Raw genomic sequence first — 17,680 nt, 5'->3', positions numbered from 1 at the left:
GATGGGATGCCTAATATTTTGTGTGACAGCTAAGTTTTTTGACATACATTTCGTTTATATGGACTAAGCCTCAAGCTATCCAAAAATTTGGATATGTTATGGTACATAACATAAAAGCCAAAAATAGGCAGGACAACTGTCAAATCTAGGATCTGATGACTTAAGATGCTCTTATGCACTCTGTGAATCGTGAGCATACTATAATATATTCATGTCGATATGGTGTGCGAGTAGTGTTGATATTATTGTGGCGATATGGTATTGTATCACATCTAGGATAAGTTCACAATTGTGAATAAGGTAACAAATTGTTATCTAAATGGACACCAGCAACCAAGCAAGACTAGTTTTCAGAACGGACATAAGCCCTTCATTAAGCCCAGAGATTAGATTAACGTCAAGCTCCTCCATATTCATGAAAGATTGGGTGATCAACTTCTTGCCACCATCAGAACGAGAATGTGAGAATTCATCATGCCAATCAGGACATCAACCCACTATCATGGTTCGAACAGTGCCAAGCGCAGAACTGGAGTCCACAGATCACCATACATTTTATTTTGTTGTCAGCCCAGGGATACAAGATCCAAGAACCATTGTTACAGACTTACAACGGTAGGCCATTAACAGGGGGTGTATTCTTTGCTTTGGCAAGATCCGATGACAAAAGTTGATCTTTTTACATATTTCATGTACTCCCATGGTTCATCACTTATATTTGAGATCTGTGTGAGAGCTAGGAGATGCATGACAACAAACCTCTTCTTTATAAGGCCGTGGACACATGGAGCTCCAGGAAAGCTTAGCATTTAGGCCTCTATACCTCCATCTCTACCAGGAAGGAACAGAAATGAACATGCTATGTTAGTGGGGCCAGAGTCTTGAGCCGCGGAATCCTCTTCTCCAATCACCAGCCAGTACATTCTCAGAATCATGCCACTCAAACTCCATCTGCAACCGCCAAAGTAAAGTCAGCAATACTTGAAAGAGTGTGGACGAAACTAGCCTTTTAACTACAATTATATCAAACCTACCTCTCCAACAATAACCGTGTCACCTTCTGATACTCCCTGCGCCTTAAGAGCCTTGTTTACACCACTTGCAGTTAAAACATGTTGGAACCTTGTTAGAGCCTCGAAGTACCTGCAGTGGTGACAGTTAATACTTTAAAGAAGAAAACGAATGTCTATCTAAGATAAACTACAGATCTCAACATGAAACCAACAGTTACTAAACCGATGACATTGCTGGAACCGAGAATAAAATGTACTCACACGTAAGGGAGCAATTTCAATGCATGGCTGCAGTCGATGAGAACAGGGTGAGGTCTGATGGTTCTAGTGTTCAAACAGCATTGTCAAACAAGGACAGGACCTCTAAGTCCAATCAGCCCAATTCCATCCAATCTAGTCTGATGGCATTGAATGACCATTGATGCTCGTAGTTCAAAAAGTGGCCATCTAACAAGAGATTTGGTCATGCCATCTGCAAGTGGTTTTTGGAGCTGTTTTTGCAGCTGGCCAGGCTTCCTCTCTCCTGCAATACAGACCCTCTTAACTAGAGATTTGGTCATGCCATCTGCAAGTGGTTTTTGGAGCTGTTTTTGCAGCTGGCCAGGCTCCCTCTCTCCTGCAATACAGACCCTCTCCCTTTGTACCTTCTGGCCAACTAATCACGAAGTATGCACAATTGGGGTGGTGTAGATAATATCCATCTCTGGAGCAGCCACCTATTCGAGGATTGCACCAGCAGTAGTCATGGAACCAACTTGCTGCAATAACAATCCTCAAACATGGCCCACACGACCCAAGTACTCAAGGTTGAGTTGAAAATGAATGCATTGCTTGTCAACCAAATGTGCCAAAGACTGGTTCAATGCAAAAAATCAAAGGGATAGATGGGTATGCTTTGGTTCTAGATTGGCCATGGACCGCATCTTGCCCAGAACCCAAGAACAGCTGACTATACATTGACATGTAATTAGAGTTTGTACTTGGAAAAACCCTCCCCCTCTCCCTCTCCCTCTTTCTCTTCCAGTCCCTCCCTCTCTCCTATCTTATTCTTTTTGCGAAGAAATTTGATTTAATGAATCGAAATATTTACAAAGGGCCTTGGGGCCAGCCAAGGAGACTCAAAGATAGATTAAAAAACAACATATGGAGCCCAAAGGCTACAAAAAACACAGGACTACAAGAATAGAAGAAAGGCATCATGAGACAAGCACAATCAGGGTGGTGTAGATGATATCCATCCATGGAGCAGCCACCACTTTGAGGATCACACTAGTCAAAACCATGGAACTAACTTGCCATGATAGCAATCCTTGAACATGGCCCACATGACCACAAATACTTGAGGCCAAATAAAAAATAAATGCATTGTGTGTCTGCCAGACGTGCCAAAGACCAGTCCATCGTAAAAAATGAAAACGACAAGGATGCTCCCTCTATAAAGTAGGCATGCACATAATCTTGCCCAAAACCCAAGAACAGATGATTGTACACTGATGTGTCACTGAAGTCCATACTTGGGAAATGAAACCCAAGCCTATCTAGCAATTGGGCAAGAAATAAAAAGATGAATAGGAGTCTTACCACATGCAATACAAAAGACATCTACTACTAGAAGCAACTGATCATGCCACTGGGTGAAGAGGCGACTCCCAAGGCAACAGTTCCAAGTCGCAAGTAGGTAGGCGAGACAAGTCGAAGGTAGCCTTGTGTGCAGGAGAGGCAATAGACAGGTGCAAGAGAGTGAGACAGGCAACAGTTGTTGCAGGTCGACGGGGCAACAGTCGTGATTGCTAGAGTTGCTGCTGGAGAATGGGCTACCTGCGTGACGGGTCAAGCAGCTGACGCGCTACCAGGCAAACAGGATACGGCAGCCACGCAACTGACGCGGGCGACAAGACTGAGTGACGACCAATTGGCTAACAGCGACCAGGCGCGGTGTGGACAGTTGATCGGACGAAGCGAGTTGACGATACGTTGATAGGTCAACGCATGGAGTCCGACGGACGAACTCCTATTTTTCGTCATTTTTTGTCAAATTCTTGCAATTTTTCCTCTTCCACTACCGAGTGTTCGCGCGCATAAGCACAAAGTTCAGATTTGTGCAATCTTGGTCCGAAAATTTGGGGCTTTTCTCGGTTTGAGGATTGTGATGCAGAGCAAGACCATTTGTTTCAGAAATTGCAAGAATTTGTGACATTTTGCCTCCCACATTTGGGCCTTTTCATGTACATCCAAAAATTGGGCTGAAATTTACCGAATTTCTCGACATTGATGCACGTTGGACCCCGTGCAATTTGGGGCTTTTGCTATTTGGGCGAAATTTGTGCGCCATGGGGTCATTTTATATACATCCGGGTTTAATGCAATTTGGACATCTAGCACTTGGAAAAATTTGGGGGTTTTGCTAAAACTGCCCTATTTTGGCAAAATTGGCCTATTCTATGCTTGTCAGAGACTGCAGATGTATGGTCAAAAATTTTAGGGCTTTTGATCGTGCGTGTCAAATTTTATGCCCGTGGGTGCATGAACAACAGAAATTGCAGCTAAAATTTGGGACTTCTCATGCAATGTGATGTATTTGCCCCTGAAACACCTGTAATCAGTTGTGGAGTGTTATAGCACAAGGTTTAGTACTTCTGAAATTTTATCTGCAGATCTGAAATTTCTGCTTCTACGTGGCTATTTATTGTTGGTTGGTACTTGTTTGTACCTTGGTCACTTGCGTGACAGTTTGGGCCTGCATTTGCTGAATTTTTTGTCACATTTGGGCTGAAAATCATGGCTGGCAACAGTGACAGCAGTAATCTCATGCACATTAAGAAGCTTGAAAGAGCACATAACTTTGCAGTCTGGCAAAAGCAGTGCTACAATATCCTATAGCAAAAGAAGCAAGCAAAGCCGATTAAGACCAAAGGGGCAAAGCTTGCAGATATGGAACATGAAGATTGGGATGAGTTAGACGAGCTTGCACGCTCAACCATCGAGCTATCAATTTCTCATGCCTTGCTGTTTAACATTGAAGGTTTGGATTCTACCTATGCTATTTGGACTTGACTGGCAAAACTGTATGCATAGAGGAGTGCCGCAAGCAAAGTGTATTGGCTGAAAAAGCTTATGGATTTGCGTATGAAAGAGGGTACAGCAATGTCTACTCACTTGAGTGAGTTTAACTCCATTTTCAGCCAACTGGTTGCCTTGAAGTTCTTGATTGATGAAGAATTTAAGGCTACGTTCTTACTTTGCACTCTACCAAAGAGTTGGGATACATTTAGGACTGCTATGAGCAATTCTAATGCGATTCTTTTGTATGCTGATGTAGAGAGTGCTCTACTCATGGAAGAAATGAATCGGTAGAACAATGTATCCAGTAAGTCTTCCAGTGCTTTGCATACTAGGGGCAGATCACAGTAGAAAGGCAAATCTGATAGCAAGGGACGCAGTAAATCACGTGGCAAGGATGTTGAATGCCATCATTGTGGCAAGAAGGATCACTTTAAACGTGACTGCTACAAATGGAAGAAAGAAAAAAGAAAGGGCAAGAAGATAGATGACAGCAAGGAAGAGAAGCGAGAGTCAGCATAAGAAGAGCACTGTCAAAATTGAAGAGGTGAATGTAGTTACTCATAACAGTGACAATGGGAATAACGTACTTATGGTCTCTTCACACTTTAGTGCATATGCTTTACTTGCAAATACAAATGATGACATGCATACTTGGATTCTCGATTCAGGTGCTTCCTTTTATGTCACCCCTCATTGTGAGTGGTTCTCTGACTATACACGGGATCGACATGGCGTTGTCCATCTTGGGAACAACTATGCATGTGACATTGTAGGTATTTGCAATGTGTAATTGCAGTTTCAGCATGGTTCTATCTTCACACTTCAGCATGTATGGCATGTACCTCGGCTCAAGAAGAGCTTGATTAGCACAGGGCAGCTAGATGATGATGGATTTCATACCATCTTTGGTGATGGGAGATGGAAGATCTGTAAGGGATCTAGAGTGATTGCCAGAGGTTGTAAAACTGATACCTTGTATCCTCTCCATGTATCTAGTGTGAGTGATCATGTTGTTGCCGTGACCGAGCAGCCAAGTCTTTCTTTGTGGCATGGCTGGTTAGGATATGAGTCAAACTGGAACAAAAGTACTTTCTAGACTGGAACAAAAGTACTTTCTCGTTTGGATTACTTGCCTTGTCTTCATCATGCTGATTTTGAGCATTGTGATCATTATGTTTATGGTAAACATGCACAGACGTCTCATAAGAAGTCTCTTTCACTGAAATCTTCTCCTCTAGAGTTAGTACATTCCAATGTATGTTAGATGCCAAGGTTATCTTTAGGGGGAAATAAATATTTTGTCACCTTTGTCGATGATGCTACACGGAAGGTATGGATTTACCCTATTCATAGCAAGGACGAAGTGCTTGACAAGTTTAAAAAATTCTTGGCATTGGTTGAAAATCAGACTAATAAGACACTTAAGTGTCCTTGCTTTGACAATGGTGGGGAATATGTATCCAAGGCCTTTCAGGCATTTTGTGACAGCAAAGGGATAAACAGGAAGCTCACTGCCCCTCATAACCCACCCCAAAATGGAGTTGCAAAGCGTATAAATTGGACCATACAGGATAAAGTCGGTACAATGCAGTCTCATGCTGCATTACCCCATGGTTTTTGGGATGAGGCTGTTATGACAGTTGTACACTTGATTAGTCGGTCACCAAATAGGTCTTTGAGGAGGGGAGTTCCCCAAGAAGCATGGTTAGGCAAGCCACCTTTGTATGCACACTTGAAAGTGTTTGGCTACGAAACATTTGTGCACATTTGTAAAGAAAAACGTAGCAAACTTGAGCCAAAGTCCTGTAAATGCATTTTCCTAGGATATGGTGACGAGGGTGAAATGGGATATAGATTATGGGATCCCGAGAAAAGGAAAGTAGTACGTAGCAATGATGTGATCTTCCGAGAAGATCGCATGCATAAATAGCCTGAAAAGACCGAGGAGGTCCATAGGGTTGTATTCTGAGAAGAAATACCTTTTGGAGAGCAAAATATGCCCGCTGTACAGCAGCAAATACCTATTGTAAATGAACTTGCAAATGCAGAAAATAATGCTGAAAATGATCAGCCAGCTATTGCCAGTAATAATGAGCCACTGGATGTGCAGGAACAGCCAAGACAGCAAGCTGTTAATGCTGATTTGCAAGCTGAAATGCCAGGACAGCAAGCTGAAAATGCTCAACAGCCAACAAACAATGATCATTGGATTAGGAGATCGTCTAGGGCTACTAGACAACCTGATAGATTTGTTCCTGGTGCAAACAATGTGGCTGCTTATTTCATGTTGACAGACTGTGGTGAACCGTCTTGCTTCAAGGAAGCAATGGATAGACAAGACAACAAGAAATGGTATAAAGCCATGTTATCAAAAATGAAATCTCTTGAGAAAAAATGGCACTTGGGACTTGGTGCAGTTGCCTAAAGGGCAGAAAATCCTTCCATGTAAATGGATTTACAAGATGAAGGTCACTTCACTTTTGGTTCCTCGCCAAAGTACAAAGCAAGATTGGTTGCAAAGGGGTACAAGCAGAAATATGGAGTTGACTTCGATGAGATCTTCTCTCCTGTAGTCAAGATGATTACATTGAGAACCATTTTGGGCTTGGTTGCAACTGAAGATATGGAGCTCATACAGATGGATGTAAAGACTGCATTCTTACATGGTGATCTGCATGAAGACGTATATTTGCAGCAGCCTGAAAGGTTTGCGAAAAAAGGGAAAGAGAAGATGGTATGTAAACTCAAAAGGAGTTTGTATAGGCTAAAACAAGCACCAAGAGAATGGTATCATAAGTTTGATACATTTATGCAGTCTCAAGGTTTTCATAGAAGTCAAGTGGATCATTGCTTGTACACCAAGAAGGCAACAGATGGCAGCTTGATTATCTTGGTTCTGTAGGTTGATGACATGCTGATTGCTGGCAGGGATACTCATGCCTTGGACTCAATGAAGCAAAGTCTTCATGGCAACTTTGACATGAAGGATCTTGGTGATGCAAACCACATTCTTAGCATGCGAATACTCAAAGATAAATCAAAAGGATTACTCTATCTATCTCAACAGGAGTATATCTCCAAGGTTTTGCAGTGTTTTAATATCGAGGGGGAAAAATAATTGGGGTTCCATTGCCTCCATATGTGAAACTCAGTGTAGAGGACAACCCTACATCTGATGATGCGAAGGTTGAAATGGCCAAGATACCATATGCTTTAGATGTTGGCAATTTGATGTATGCTATGGTTACTACACCTCCTGACATTGACTTTGCAGTGGGAGTGGTTAGCAGATACATGGTAAACCCCGGTAAAAAGCATTGGGAAGAAGTGAAAGGTATTATGAGATACCTCAAAGGCACAAAGGATTTGAAAAGCAAAAGGCATTTGTCGTTGGCTTTACGGATGCAGACTATACTGGTCATGCGGACTGCAAAAAGTCCACTTCTCAGTATGTGTTTACCTTCACAGGAGGAGCAGTCTCTTACTTCTCCAAGCTACAAAAGTGTGTTGCATTGTCTGTTGCAGAGGCAGAGTATGTGGCTGCCACTAAGGCATGCAAGGAGACTTTATGGCTTTCACGTCTGGTGGGAGAGCTTGGCATTACAGAGTTACTTGTTCTCCATTGTGATAGTCAGAGTGCTATCATGCTAGCACGGAATCGTGTCTTTCATGCAAAGACGAAGCACATACAGATGAAATATCACTTCATTAGAGATGTACTTGACAGACGAGCATTGAGCTTGTCAAAGTGCATACAGATGATAGTCCTGCAAACCTTCTCACGAAGGGTCTTTCAGCAGAGCGGTTTGCTCATTGCTGACAAATGATGGGAGTTGGATAGACATATGTATTTCAGCTTTGTACATACCTAGATTTATCTGATTCTTTTCTCCTCTTAAGGCACATTGCCTTTAGGTGGGAGGTTGTTGGGAATAAAGGGCCATCATGCCTTTTACATGTGCACGGGCGTGAACACACCCTTAGCACATTTGTACTTTCATATATATATCTATCTAAAAACCTAAAGAGGTACACTTGTCATTGTACCCACAAGTCATGCTCTCTCTCTCTCTCTCTCTCTCTCTCTCTCTCTCTCTCTCTCTCTCTCTCTCTCTCTCTGTGTGTGTGTGTGTGTGTGTGTGTGTGTGTGTGTGTGTGTGTGTGCTGCTAGCAAGCACTGCGTGTCTCGATCCTCGCGTTCTCTGTCACTACAAAAAGAGCATGTATACATGAGACATTTACAAGAACTCTTGGCTAGACAAACTTCTTTTCTACCCACTCATGGCATCAATGGCATGTAGTATTCTATGGCATCCAAGAAGGGAACCTTCGAGATCTTAGGAGTTGTGGGGTTGAGGTATTGATCTTTGCTCAGGTGATGCTCAAGATGAGGAAAGTTGCTTTATAGACCTAGGGTTCAAGTTGCTTAAGTTGAGATCTGTGATTCGATTGTGCTTCCTCACCGACTCATGGGTTATAGTATGTGTTCCTTTGCTCGCCCACTCACAATGACGCAATACGCTTAGTAGTGAGGAATTTATATGCCAGTGGGTCAAGTAGAGAGAGGGCCAAGATTGGGAAGGTTACACAAAAGCCTATCGGTCCTTAAGGTTGAATTGTCACACAAAAGGCCTTTCGGGTCAAATTGTTAAGTAAAAGGCCCTTGAGACTAAATCATCAACTTAAAGGACTTTTAGCGCCAAGCACTAAGGCTTAGGGGTCCCCAATGGAAAATCGTATGAAGCTTCGGCCCTATGGGCTGAGCATCATGATCTTTGGTCCTACCGGCCGAATGAAGAGGCCTTCGACTTAGAATCCAAGGGGTTCATAATATTATGAAGCAAAGGGTGGAATACAAGAGTACAGACATCCATGAATTCAGCCAATCAAAGCATTTGAGCAAGGAGAGGCCGCAAAAGCCATACTTGTATGTTCATGGCAAATGGAGTGTAAGACACCCTTATTGCAATCACTTCATCCTTTTGTCCCCTTCGCTCTCCTTTCTGCTGCGCCGTGATTCCACTCCATCATCTCTTCTCTCTTTATCATACTGTACTCTTTTACTACTATGGAGACCCAAAACACACTCCCAAAAGCATGAAAAACAAAAGCTAGTATGCTCCCTCCTACGAAGGAAGAAAACCAAAGGCTAACACAAAAGCAAACGCTTTGGAAAAGATTCTCAACCCCCTACTTCCATTCTAAAACCCTTGCTTCCTTATTTTTCTCCTTGCGGACAAGATCCCTGTGGACAACAGAGACCCAAATTTTCTTACTTTTTCATGATTTTTAAAAACCCTTTGACTTTAGTTTCTCCTAGTTTAATCTTCCCAAAAAATCGAAACTACCTATGAACACCAAATCAAAATCCAACACACAACAAATCAATCACCTCTCGATTCACTTGTCCTAAACTAGTCCGTGCAAGGTTTCAGTGTGCAAGCTCTTATTCCACCACTCGGCATGGAGAATGTACACCTAGTCGTTTGATTATGTCGATCCTGGCAATGAAACCAAAATGTTGTAGCTTTCCCAAGCTTCAAATGCCGGACTTGATGGAACATAATAAGACTCAAACGCTTTAAACAACACAGTTGTGGCTACCTCTCACATTGCTTTCCCAAGCTTCAAATGCCGGACTTGATGGAACATAATAAGACTCAAATGCTTTAAACAACACGGTTGTGGCTACCTCTCACATAAGCATTACACACTCTCACCAATGACAGCACGAATTCATTGCTTTACCTCTTGGTTGTAATCTATCCACAAAGACTTATTGATGGCTCCATGACTCAAGCAATGCATCTCAAGCATGCTCCATCTCCATTGTTTTGATCACCACACTTGCTCCATAAAGAAAAAGAAGAAGAAGAAGAAATGAAGAGCTTCACCTACGCCAATTCCTCACTCTCCCTCACACACACACAAACACACACACACACACTCTCTCTCTCTCTCTCACACACTCTCTCTCTCTCAAAAGACAAAGCAAGAAGAAAGCTCCACAAGTTTGCACAACTTAAGAATGAGCTTATAAATTTATTTTTTTAGTTTTACACATGGGCTTGAATTTTGGGTACCCTACCCCCTCTTTGACCTAAAGCTAAACTTTTCTTACTTTGTGTATACTTTCCAATTTTTAATCGGTATTCCCAACTTAATGAGTTGAAACCCCGTGCTATAGATACTTCAATCCAACATATATATTACAATTTGCATAGGAGTGAGCCCAGCTCTTAAAAATAATTTGCATGGTATTTGCTTTTGTGTCTCCGTCCATATATTTGTACTTTTATTCCTCTAACCTTTTTTGATTTTTTGAGTTCTTTGCTCGTCACTTTTGAGAAGAGGTTAGCATTAGGCTAACTAAATCACACCAATGAGCTAATTGTCCTTATGCTAAATACCTTCTAGGACTTCCTCTTTTCTTCTCCTTCCACTATACACCCTTTTAGCTTAGCTTTGTATGTTTAGCTTAGTATCAAAGCATTGCAATATTATGCATAGGTATATAGATTTTGATCTCCCCTTTGGTACTTACATGTTTGGCTTACATTTCAATTAAGGATTGCCATTGCAAGAATCCATCCATTTTAACTAAGCTAGAGGCACAATCTTTTGGCCTCCCCTTAGTGGTTCCATGTTATCCCCTAGTTGAGTTCTATTTCTTCGGCTAGCATGGAGGCTTTCCCTCCCAAGGCCTAGGCTTTATATATCCATTTATGCTACCATGACAACTACTTCTTCAACACACTCTTTAGACTAAGGTGCTTTGTCTTCTTCTACATCTTCTGCATTAGGTTGTCAACATCTTATCCAACTTCAACTCCTCCTTTGACATCAACATCAATGGTTTAAGAGGGGGTGGCTTACCCCACATGGTACTTTTGGGTTTTAACTTTCTTGCTTTTTCTTTGATATTGATTAATGATACCTTTGAGAAAATTTCACCCTTATGTAAAGGAGAGAGTACAAAGAAGGCCCTATAGAGAACACATCAATATATCATCAATGCATTGGTTGTGTAGATAACTGATCTAGTGGGCTATGGTGTCAAACCATATGAGGGGCTAGGTTAAAGAAGGTGCCATGATCCCATATTTACAAGAAAGCACCTCTCCTCCTCCTCCTCCTCTCACAACCACCACATAGTCTCTCCAATCTCCTTGTGAGAGTATGGATGATCTTTGTCCAAATCCTGTCAATTATATATTTATTTTTCCATTGTAAAAGGGCATTGTCCAAGTCAAACCTTGCTGCATAAGTATGGACCTTATTGCACTCACTTTGTATAGCATTATGTCTTGTGATTTGGGCACTTGGAACAATGGAAACTTGGGATTCTTGGCATCTCTCAAAGCAAAAACCCATGCATTTATGTAGCATCTTTCATTTTATGTCATCAAATAGAGAATCATGGGCTTTTGTATTTGTATTCAATGTCCCTTCACAGTGTTGCAATCACCATTAACATCAGATTTCACTATCAAGTGATGGTTTGCTGCACTCAGGATTTGTTTTGAATGACAGTACTCTCCAACCCTCTCCTTGAGCCTGCTTCCACTAGGCCCCAAGGACATGGGCTATTGGACAACCCTTAACTCCTTGAGCATCCATTGTATCACATCCAACAACAACTTGTTCAATGTTTTTCTCAGCATACATTCATTTCTTTCTTCTTCATGTGCATTCTTTCCTGAGTTGATTTTGTTAGTGACGTTGGTACAATCTCCATTTTTCTCTACAAACCCCTGTGTCCTCATAAAATCCCCGTCTTTTCTCTTTACTTGAATTATTTGGAAAGTCACAATACCAAAGCGATGTCTGAGAGGGTGATGATGTGATTTTGTTATAATTGTCACGAGGAGGTGAAATTTCAAGGATTTGCTTAGCATTTCATTAAAAGTTAACCAAGTATGTAAATGTGACTTACATATGTTAGGTGCAAGTTAATTATTTCACAATGTGGGACCCAAGACCCTAAGATATCACTTGGTGCCAAAGGCAAAAGTTGTAATAAGTTATGTTTGATAGATACTCGATGGTACTAGGTGTCAAAACTGGGCCTAGATCATTTAATTAGCCATTAACACTAGTCTTGTAGCAAAAAAGCCATTTTTGTGGCAACTTGAACCCTCTATAAAAAATTCCATTTCTTATCAATGAGAAAAGATAAGAAGAAATGGTTTTAGGGAAATGTAATCAACACATAATAGTCATTGAAAAAAAATAGATAGAGTCAAAACAAGCTAGAAGTGTTTCTATATCCATGTTTGAGACAATTTTCACAAAAAATAAAAAACTTTTAATGCTTCTAATCAAAACCATCTCAAACTTTTTTTTATCAGGCTAAAACTTTCATGAAAAATTATTTGATATGTATAGCATGCATTCCCATCAAAAGAGTTACAATTATAAAAAGTTGTTAAATTTTTAAGAGCTCCAAATATTATTGTTGAGTGCTTCAATTTTCTTGCAATTTTGAAAATCCAATTTTTTTAGAAAATGAATTTCTACTTGAAACTTGTTCCACAGCTTTTATTCTACTACCTCACAATACTGGAAAAGTCTTATCTAATTTTGGTATCATATACAATTGTTATTTCAAATATAGTCAAATAAAACATGAGTCACTAAAGTTATTCACTTTTATGGCAAATTAAAAGGCTAGCATTATATTAGTGATGATACTAGGAAATTGCCATTAATTAATTAATTAATTAATATTAGTTTTGAGATAGTGAGCGCTCAAGACCACTTGGGTGATAAATTGACCTAGTTATTACTTGGCAATTAATTAGAAAATATTTTTGAGCCATAAATAATAGTTAAATTAATTTTTAAAATTAATATTCTAAAAATTATTCTAATAAAGCTGGATAATGTTGGAAATTATTCTAGAAGGCCACTAATTCGTAAAACTTGCCATGCAAGTGGAAGAAACGTTTATGAGAGTGAGAGAGAGAGAGAGGGGGGGGGGGGGGGGGGGGGGCCCGGCTGCCATTGCTGTTGCAACAATTGATAGGGTATTTCCAACAAGCAAGAGATGCTCCACGAGTTGGCGACATGTCTAAAAGAGACTTTAGCAATAGGTGAGAGAGAGAGAGAGAGGCTGCCATTGCTATTGCAACGATTGACAGGCCATTCCCAACAAGCAAGAGATGCTCCACGAGTTGGTGACATGTCTAAACGAGACTTTAGCAGTAGTAGGTGACAACAGTTTGAGGGTTATTTCAGCTAAGCAACATCATATTCAGGGTGTTCCATCAATGGAGATAGCTTTCATGGCTGTCTAGATAGGGCAGCAATTGATTTCTTCCATTTTCTTGCAATGGGCATCTAAATTTTCTGTCTCCTCAATATTGTGCAATTAGCAAAAGATCCTCGGTTTATGCACTTTTTGTATCCCTTAAAAGAGAGCAACAAAGGCAAGAAAAGAAAATTGTCTTCAAAGAGCTTCGGAATAGCAAGATGGATCAAAGAAAGAGTCAATAGAGCACCATGATGTTCCAAATGTGGATAGTAAACATAAGCAAATGATGCGAGTGGGGCAATTGATGCATATGCAAGGCCAACTTGGAAGTGCCAATCCAATGCTTTTTGGATAGTAAGGCATATATACTAATGTGGTTAACCTAGGGTACTTTGGTAGTGGTTTGGTTTTCCAAGCAATGGTTGATAATGCTTAAACCTTATGGATGCAAGGACCAAATGTATTTGGTATGCAACTACCTATGCATGGTATGCAAGGCCAATGTAATTGGGTAGAGCAAGTGGAATGGACAAACCCAATGTATAGCAATATTGGCATGATGTTGGGGCACAAAGTGAAAAGTTTGGCAATGCATATATGCAACTATTGTGTTTGGGACTCATGGTATAAATGTTGGTCATGCAAATGCTCCATATAGTGCTAGTCATGCAGAAAAAAAAAAGATAGTAATGCATGCAATGTATGGAAAAATGTATCTTAATATGGCTGCCAGTATGCAAATTTCCATGCACAGTTACATTGCAATGATCCAAAGTATGCAAAATAGAATGTTTCCTAATCCATTTGGTGCTCCTAGCATATCAAGTATACGAGGGGCTAGTCAGCTGGATGCAATTTTGAATATTAGTTAAGTTGAAATTGCAGCAATGTGAAAGTATAAAGCATTGCAATGCTCAAGAGGAAAAAAGGCCTAGAAGATGGTGCAAGTTTTGGGACATGAAGAGTTAAGAGGTAAAGTATCCTTGTGCTTCTTTTTAGTAAAGTTTTGGTATTGTTTCTCCTATTGATGGATGCTAAGTGGATGGAAGAGAGTGACTCGACAAACCACTCTCAGTTGTAGCTTTACCTTGAGGCTTATCAATTAGAGCCAACTTGGATCGAGCACAGCCAGGTTTAGCAGAGAAGGGGTCTATAGCATTGCCTAATGCTCAAGGGGGAGGTAGCACTTCCACTCCTCCACTAATGAACAACTCTCGTGTATAGTGTATCTTGGATGTATTCAACAGGCATCCAAGGTATTGTGCTAACAATATATCTGCCATGAGGCCACTATTCAATGTACTAGTCACTACACTTGGTATGTAGATGGGTATGGTTTTCATTGCAACTTTGAAATTGTAGATTTGCATGAGTCTATCGTCACTAGTTTTTAGTGGTATTCGGTTGGTCTTTCATTGCTAAGATTTTCATTGAGACTTATTAAGCATGGAAACACCAAGATTTTTGTCTCATGATACCACGTGATTAATACTAAATAGCCTTTCCATCTTAAGTTTTCTATGCTATTGAATCATTTGGTCCACTCCTGGAGATTGATTCTTGTTAAAGCTTCTTGATATCCTCCTCTGAATTGGAAGGTGGCAAACTCCTTGAGAACGGAAGTCTTGGCAATTTCAAAGCTTCTCTTCTTCTACTAGTCAATGGGGTTGTTATGTTCTCCAAATCAGTTCAATGCTAGTTTTGTGTTCCCCGAGGCTATTGCAAATTGTAGAACGGCACCTTGACCTCTCTACAAGCCATGCATTCTCTTCCCTCTTTGGATCAAGAGGCCCCTTGACAGGATTTAATGATTGATGGTCGGCTACTTTTAGGGCGTGCTTTAGCCAATAAAATATATCACTTGCTTATACGTGATAAGAACTAGCTTGTCGAGGAAGGCAATATCACTTAAGGTCTCTAGAAAGGCCAAGCATGGTGGAAATCTATGGTAATGACAAACTAGCTCAAAAAAATACCTTTTTGATCCAAGGTCTTCATTTGACGGATATTGATTGGTGTGCTTTCTCTTGCCTCTACGCTTTTTACGCAAAAAATTTCCAACAGCTGCTACTATTTTTATTAGACATCGGTTGAAACCCCCTGCCATCAGTTTCTTACTTACCCCATGGCATAAAAGGTTTGGTCACTACTATCACTCATTTGGTTTCGAGTGGTTGGGCTATTGATACTTCCCAAAGACTGGGTCTTTGGACATCCCAATTTTCTGAATCCCGTGCAAGCTGATATGAAAGTGTTCTTTCCCTTCTTATACTTCTAGGGTTGTTGGCATATATGGACCATGAGAAATACATTCATCTTTGATGCTTCATCAAGAATGCAGAGTTATATAGTCCACTTGAAAGGGTTTCTTCATTGGCAACTCGATTTGATTTAGTTAACAAATATTCTCCCTATACAAGATTTGCTCACTTGGCAAATTGTAGTTTCTTCTACTCCCCACTTGTCACTTTGCTTCCTTTGTACTCACCACGATGTCTTAAATTTTATGCACGATGGCACAGAGCCATCCTATATCTTGTAATCATGTAATCTTGTATTTTTCTCATAATTAATGCAATTACCTTTTACGAAAAAAGAGAGAAGGCTACCATTATTGCTACAATAGTTGACAGGCCATTTTCAACAAGCATGAGACCCTCAAGAAGTTGATAACATGCCTAGAAGAGAGTACAACAGTACGTGTCAATAGTTTGAGGATTATTCCAACTAAGCAACATCATATTCATAGTGTTCCATCCATGGAGATAACTTTCATGGCAGGGCAACAATTGATTTCTTCCATTTTCTTGCGATGGAAGTTTGAATTTCCTCTCTCCTCAACATTCTCTCTCATTCTCCAATCAATTCTCATCCTTCCTAAGCAATTTTCACCAAAATCAGCCATTGGAGGTGGAGAGCAAAAATTAGGGTTTGATAGCTACCTCGCAAAGCGTGCTAAAAAAATTGAAGGCCTAGAGATTTGAATTTCAATTGCTGAAATTAAGGCAATTTCAAGAGATTCAAGTGGCCATCCAACGAGCAAACCTTTGGGCTGAATTTGTCACCGAAGGAGCACAATTGAAAGCCAATCCCTGAGCAAACCAAGGGGAAATTTGGTTTGAAGGCTTGCTGGTCATTTATTACAGCAAGAGGCAATTGGAGATCAAAGGAGATTCACGGAATCTCATTGTATTTCATCTAGATTGCAATTCGAGATAAAGAAATACCACAAGGGTCTCCAGGTTTGGGACCAATAGGCTGTCCACTGTCCAAGATTAAGTTGTAACATTTGCATTTTCAGTTTATGTGAATTTTATGCATGTTGTAATTGTTGATTAATCACGTCATTACTACCCTCTCTGAAAAGGAAGGCTGGTTTCAGTAATCATGCCTATTGTGGTAACCATTTGTTGCTCAGTTGGGAGACTGATGCCAAATGCAGAATTAGAGAAACTAACATTAGGCAACTAGACATGTCAGCTGAATTTGGGTGTTTGGAGTTGCCACGTTTCCAATTCCTTTCCATCAACTTTTAGGATGACAAGTGTGCCCATCCTGGGCATTTTCATATGCTGATCTTTTTCTGCATCTAGAATGTTGCTGAAATTATCATCCTGTTGGAAGTTATGGGCATCTTATTACAATGGAAGACAACTCTGGACTTGTGACGCTACAGTAAGTGTTGCATTCCACTATATACAGTTCCAGTCTGCAGGGGAAGATGGCACTGGCATATATATAGACTTGCCTCACTCTCTATTAACTATCTCTGCTATACTGATCAAAAAAGAACCTGCAGAAGACAATTCTGCTGATTTCTGCTGCTGTTTAAAGCTGTGTTTCACTCAAATGGATCTTTCTAATCACGCCATTACAGGCTACAGCCATCCTTAAGTGTTTAGGTTGCCATCCATGGTTCAAGAAAGAGATGGTCTGCTGTTACAGTGGATGCCAGCACTACTACGGCAAATTCCAGTAGCTTTACAGCCACCTTTTATTTGTCTTCTGCATATTACTTGCATCTTTCATTCCCTAAGCTTCTATAGCAAAGCCTCATGCAAGTACATATCCATCAATGATGTCACATCCAAAGTTGTAATTCTCTCATTGAAATACAGACATTGAAAATGTTGCTTCTACTCCCCAAAATCATGTGCCTTGTAATTTGGTGATATGTAAATTTAGTAATCCCTTTTCACAGGAGAAATCCCAACAGCTAAGTGCATATCAGGCTCAGCCCACATTGATAGATGCATAATGCTGTGTAATCCATCAGGTAATGATATGTTGGAGCATTCATGGGAGTCCTCAGGTCACTTGCACCTAATTGGTAATGATGAGTTGGGGA

General features: G+C 40.5%; 1 protein-coding gene across 2 annotated transcripts in view; it reads right to left on the bottom strand.

Moving 5' to 3' along the window:
• Nucleotides 1-240: 240 nt before the first annotated feature.
• Nucleotides 241-17,680, bottom strand: part of LOC148026329 (GTP-binding protein OBGC, chloroplastic-like) — a 55,820-nt gene continuing 38,380 nt past the window's right edge. Inside the window, exons 5-6 of one of the 2 annotated variants that reach the window (XM_087690748.1) lie at nt 1,035-1,143; nt 241-951 (exon numbers count right to left, since the gene is read on the bottom strand). In XM_087690748.1, the coding sequence (XP_087546874.1) occupies nt 865-951; nt 1,035-1,143 (196 nt within the window). In that variant the 3' untranslated portion in view covers nt 241-864. The remainder of the gene's footprint in view (nt 952-1,034; nt 1,144-17,680) is intronic. The other variant, XM_087690749.1, reaches the window with a different exon arrangement.

This window comes from Lygodium microphyllum, chromosome 13, assembly GCF_053477565.2.
Source record: "Lygodium microphyllum isolate KBCC chromosome 13, Lygodium_microphyllum_v1.1.10, whole genome shotgun sequence".
Lineage (NCBI taxonomy): Eukaryota > Viridiplantae > Streptophyta > Polypodiopsida > Schizaeales > Lygodiaceae > Lygodium > Lygodium microphyllum.
Note: the sequence above shows the minus strand (reverse complement) of the source record. Positions and strands in the feature narration are given on the sequence as shown.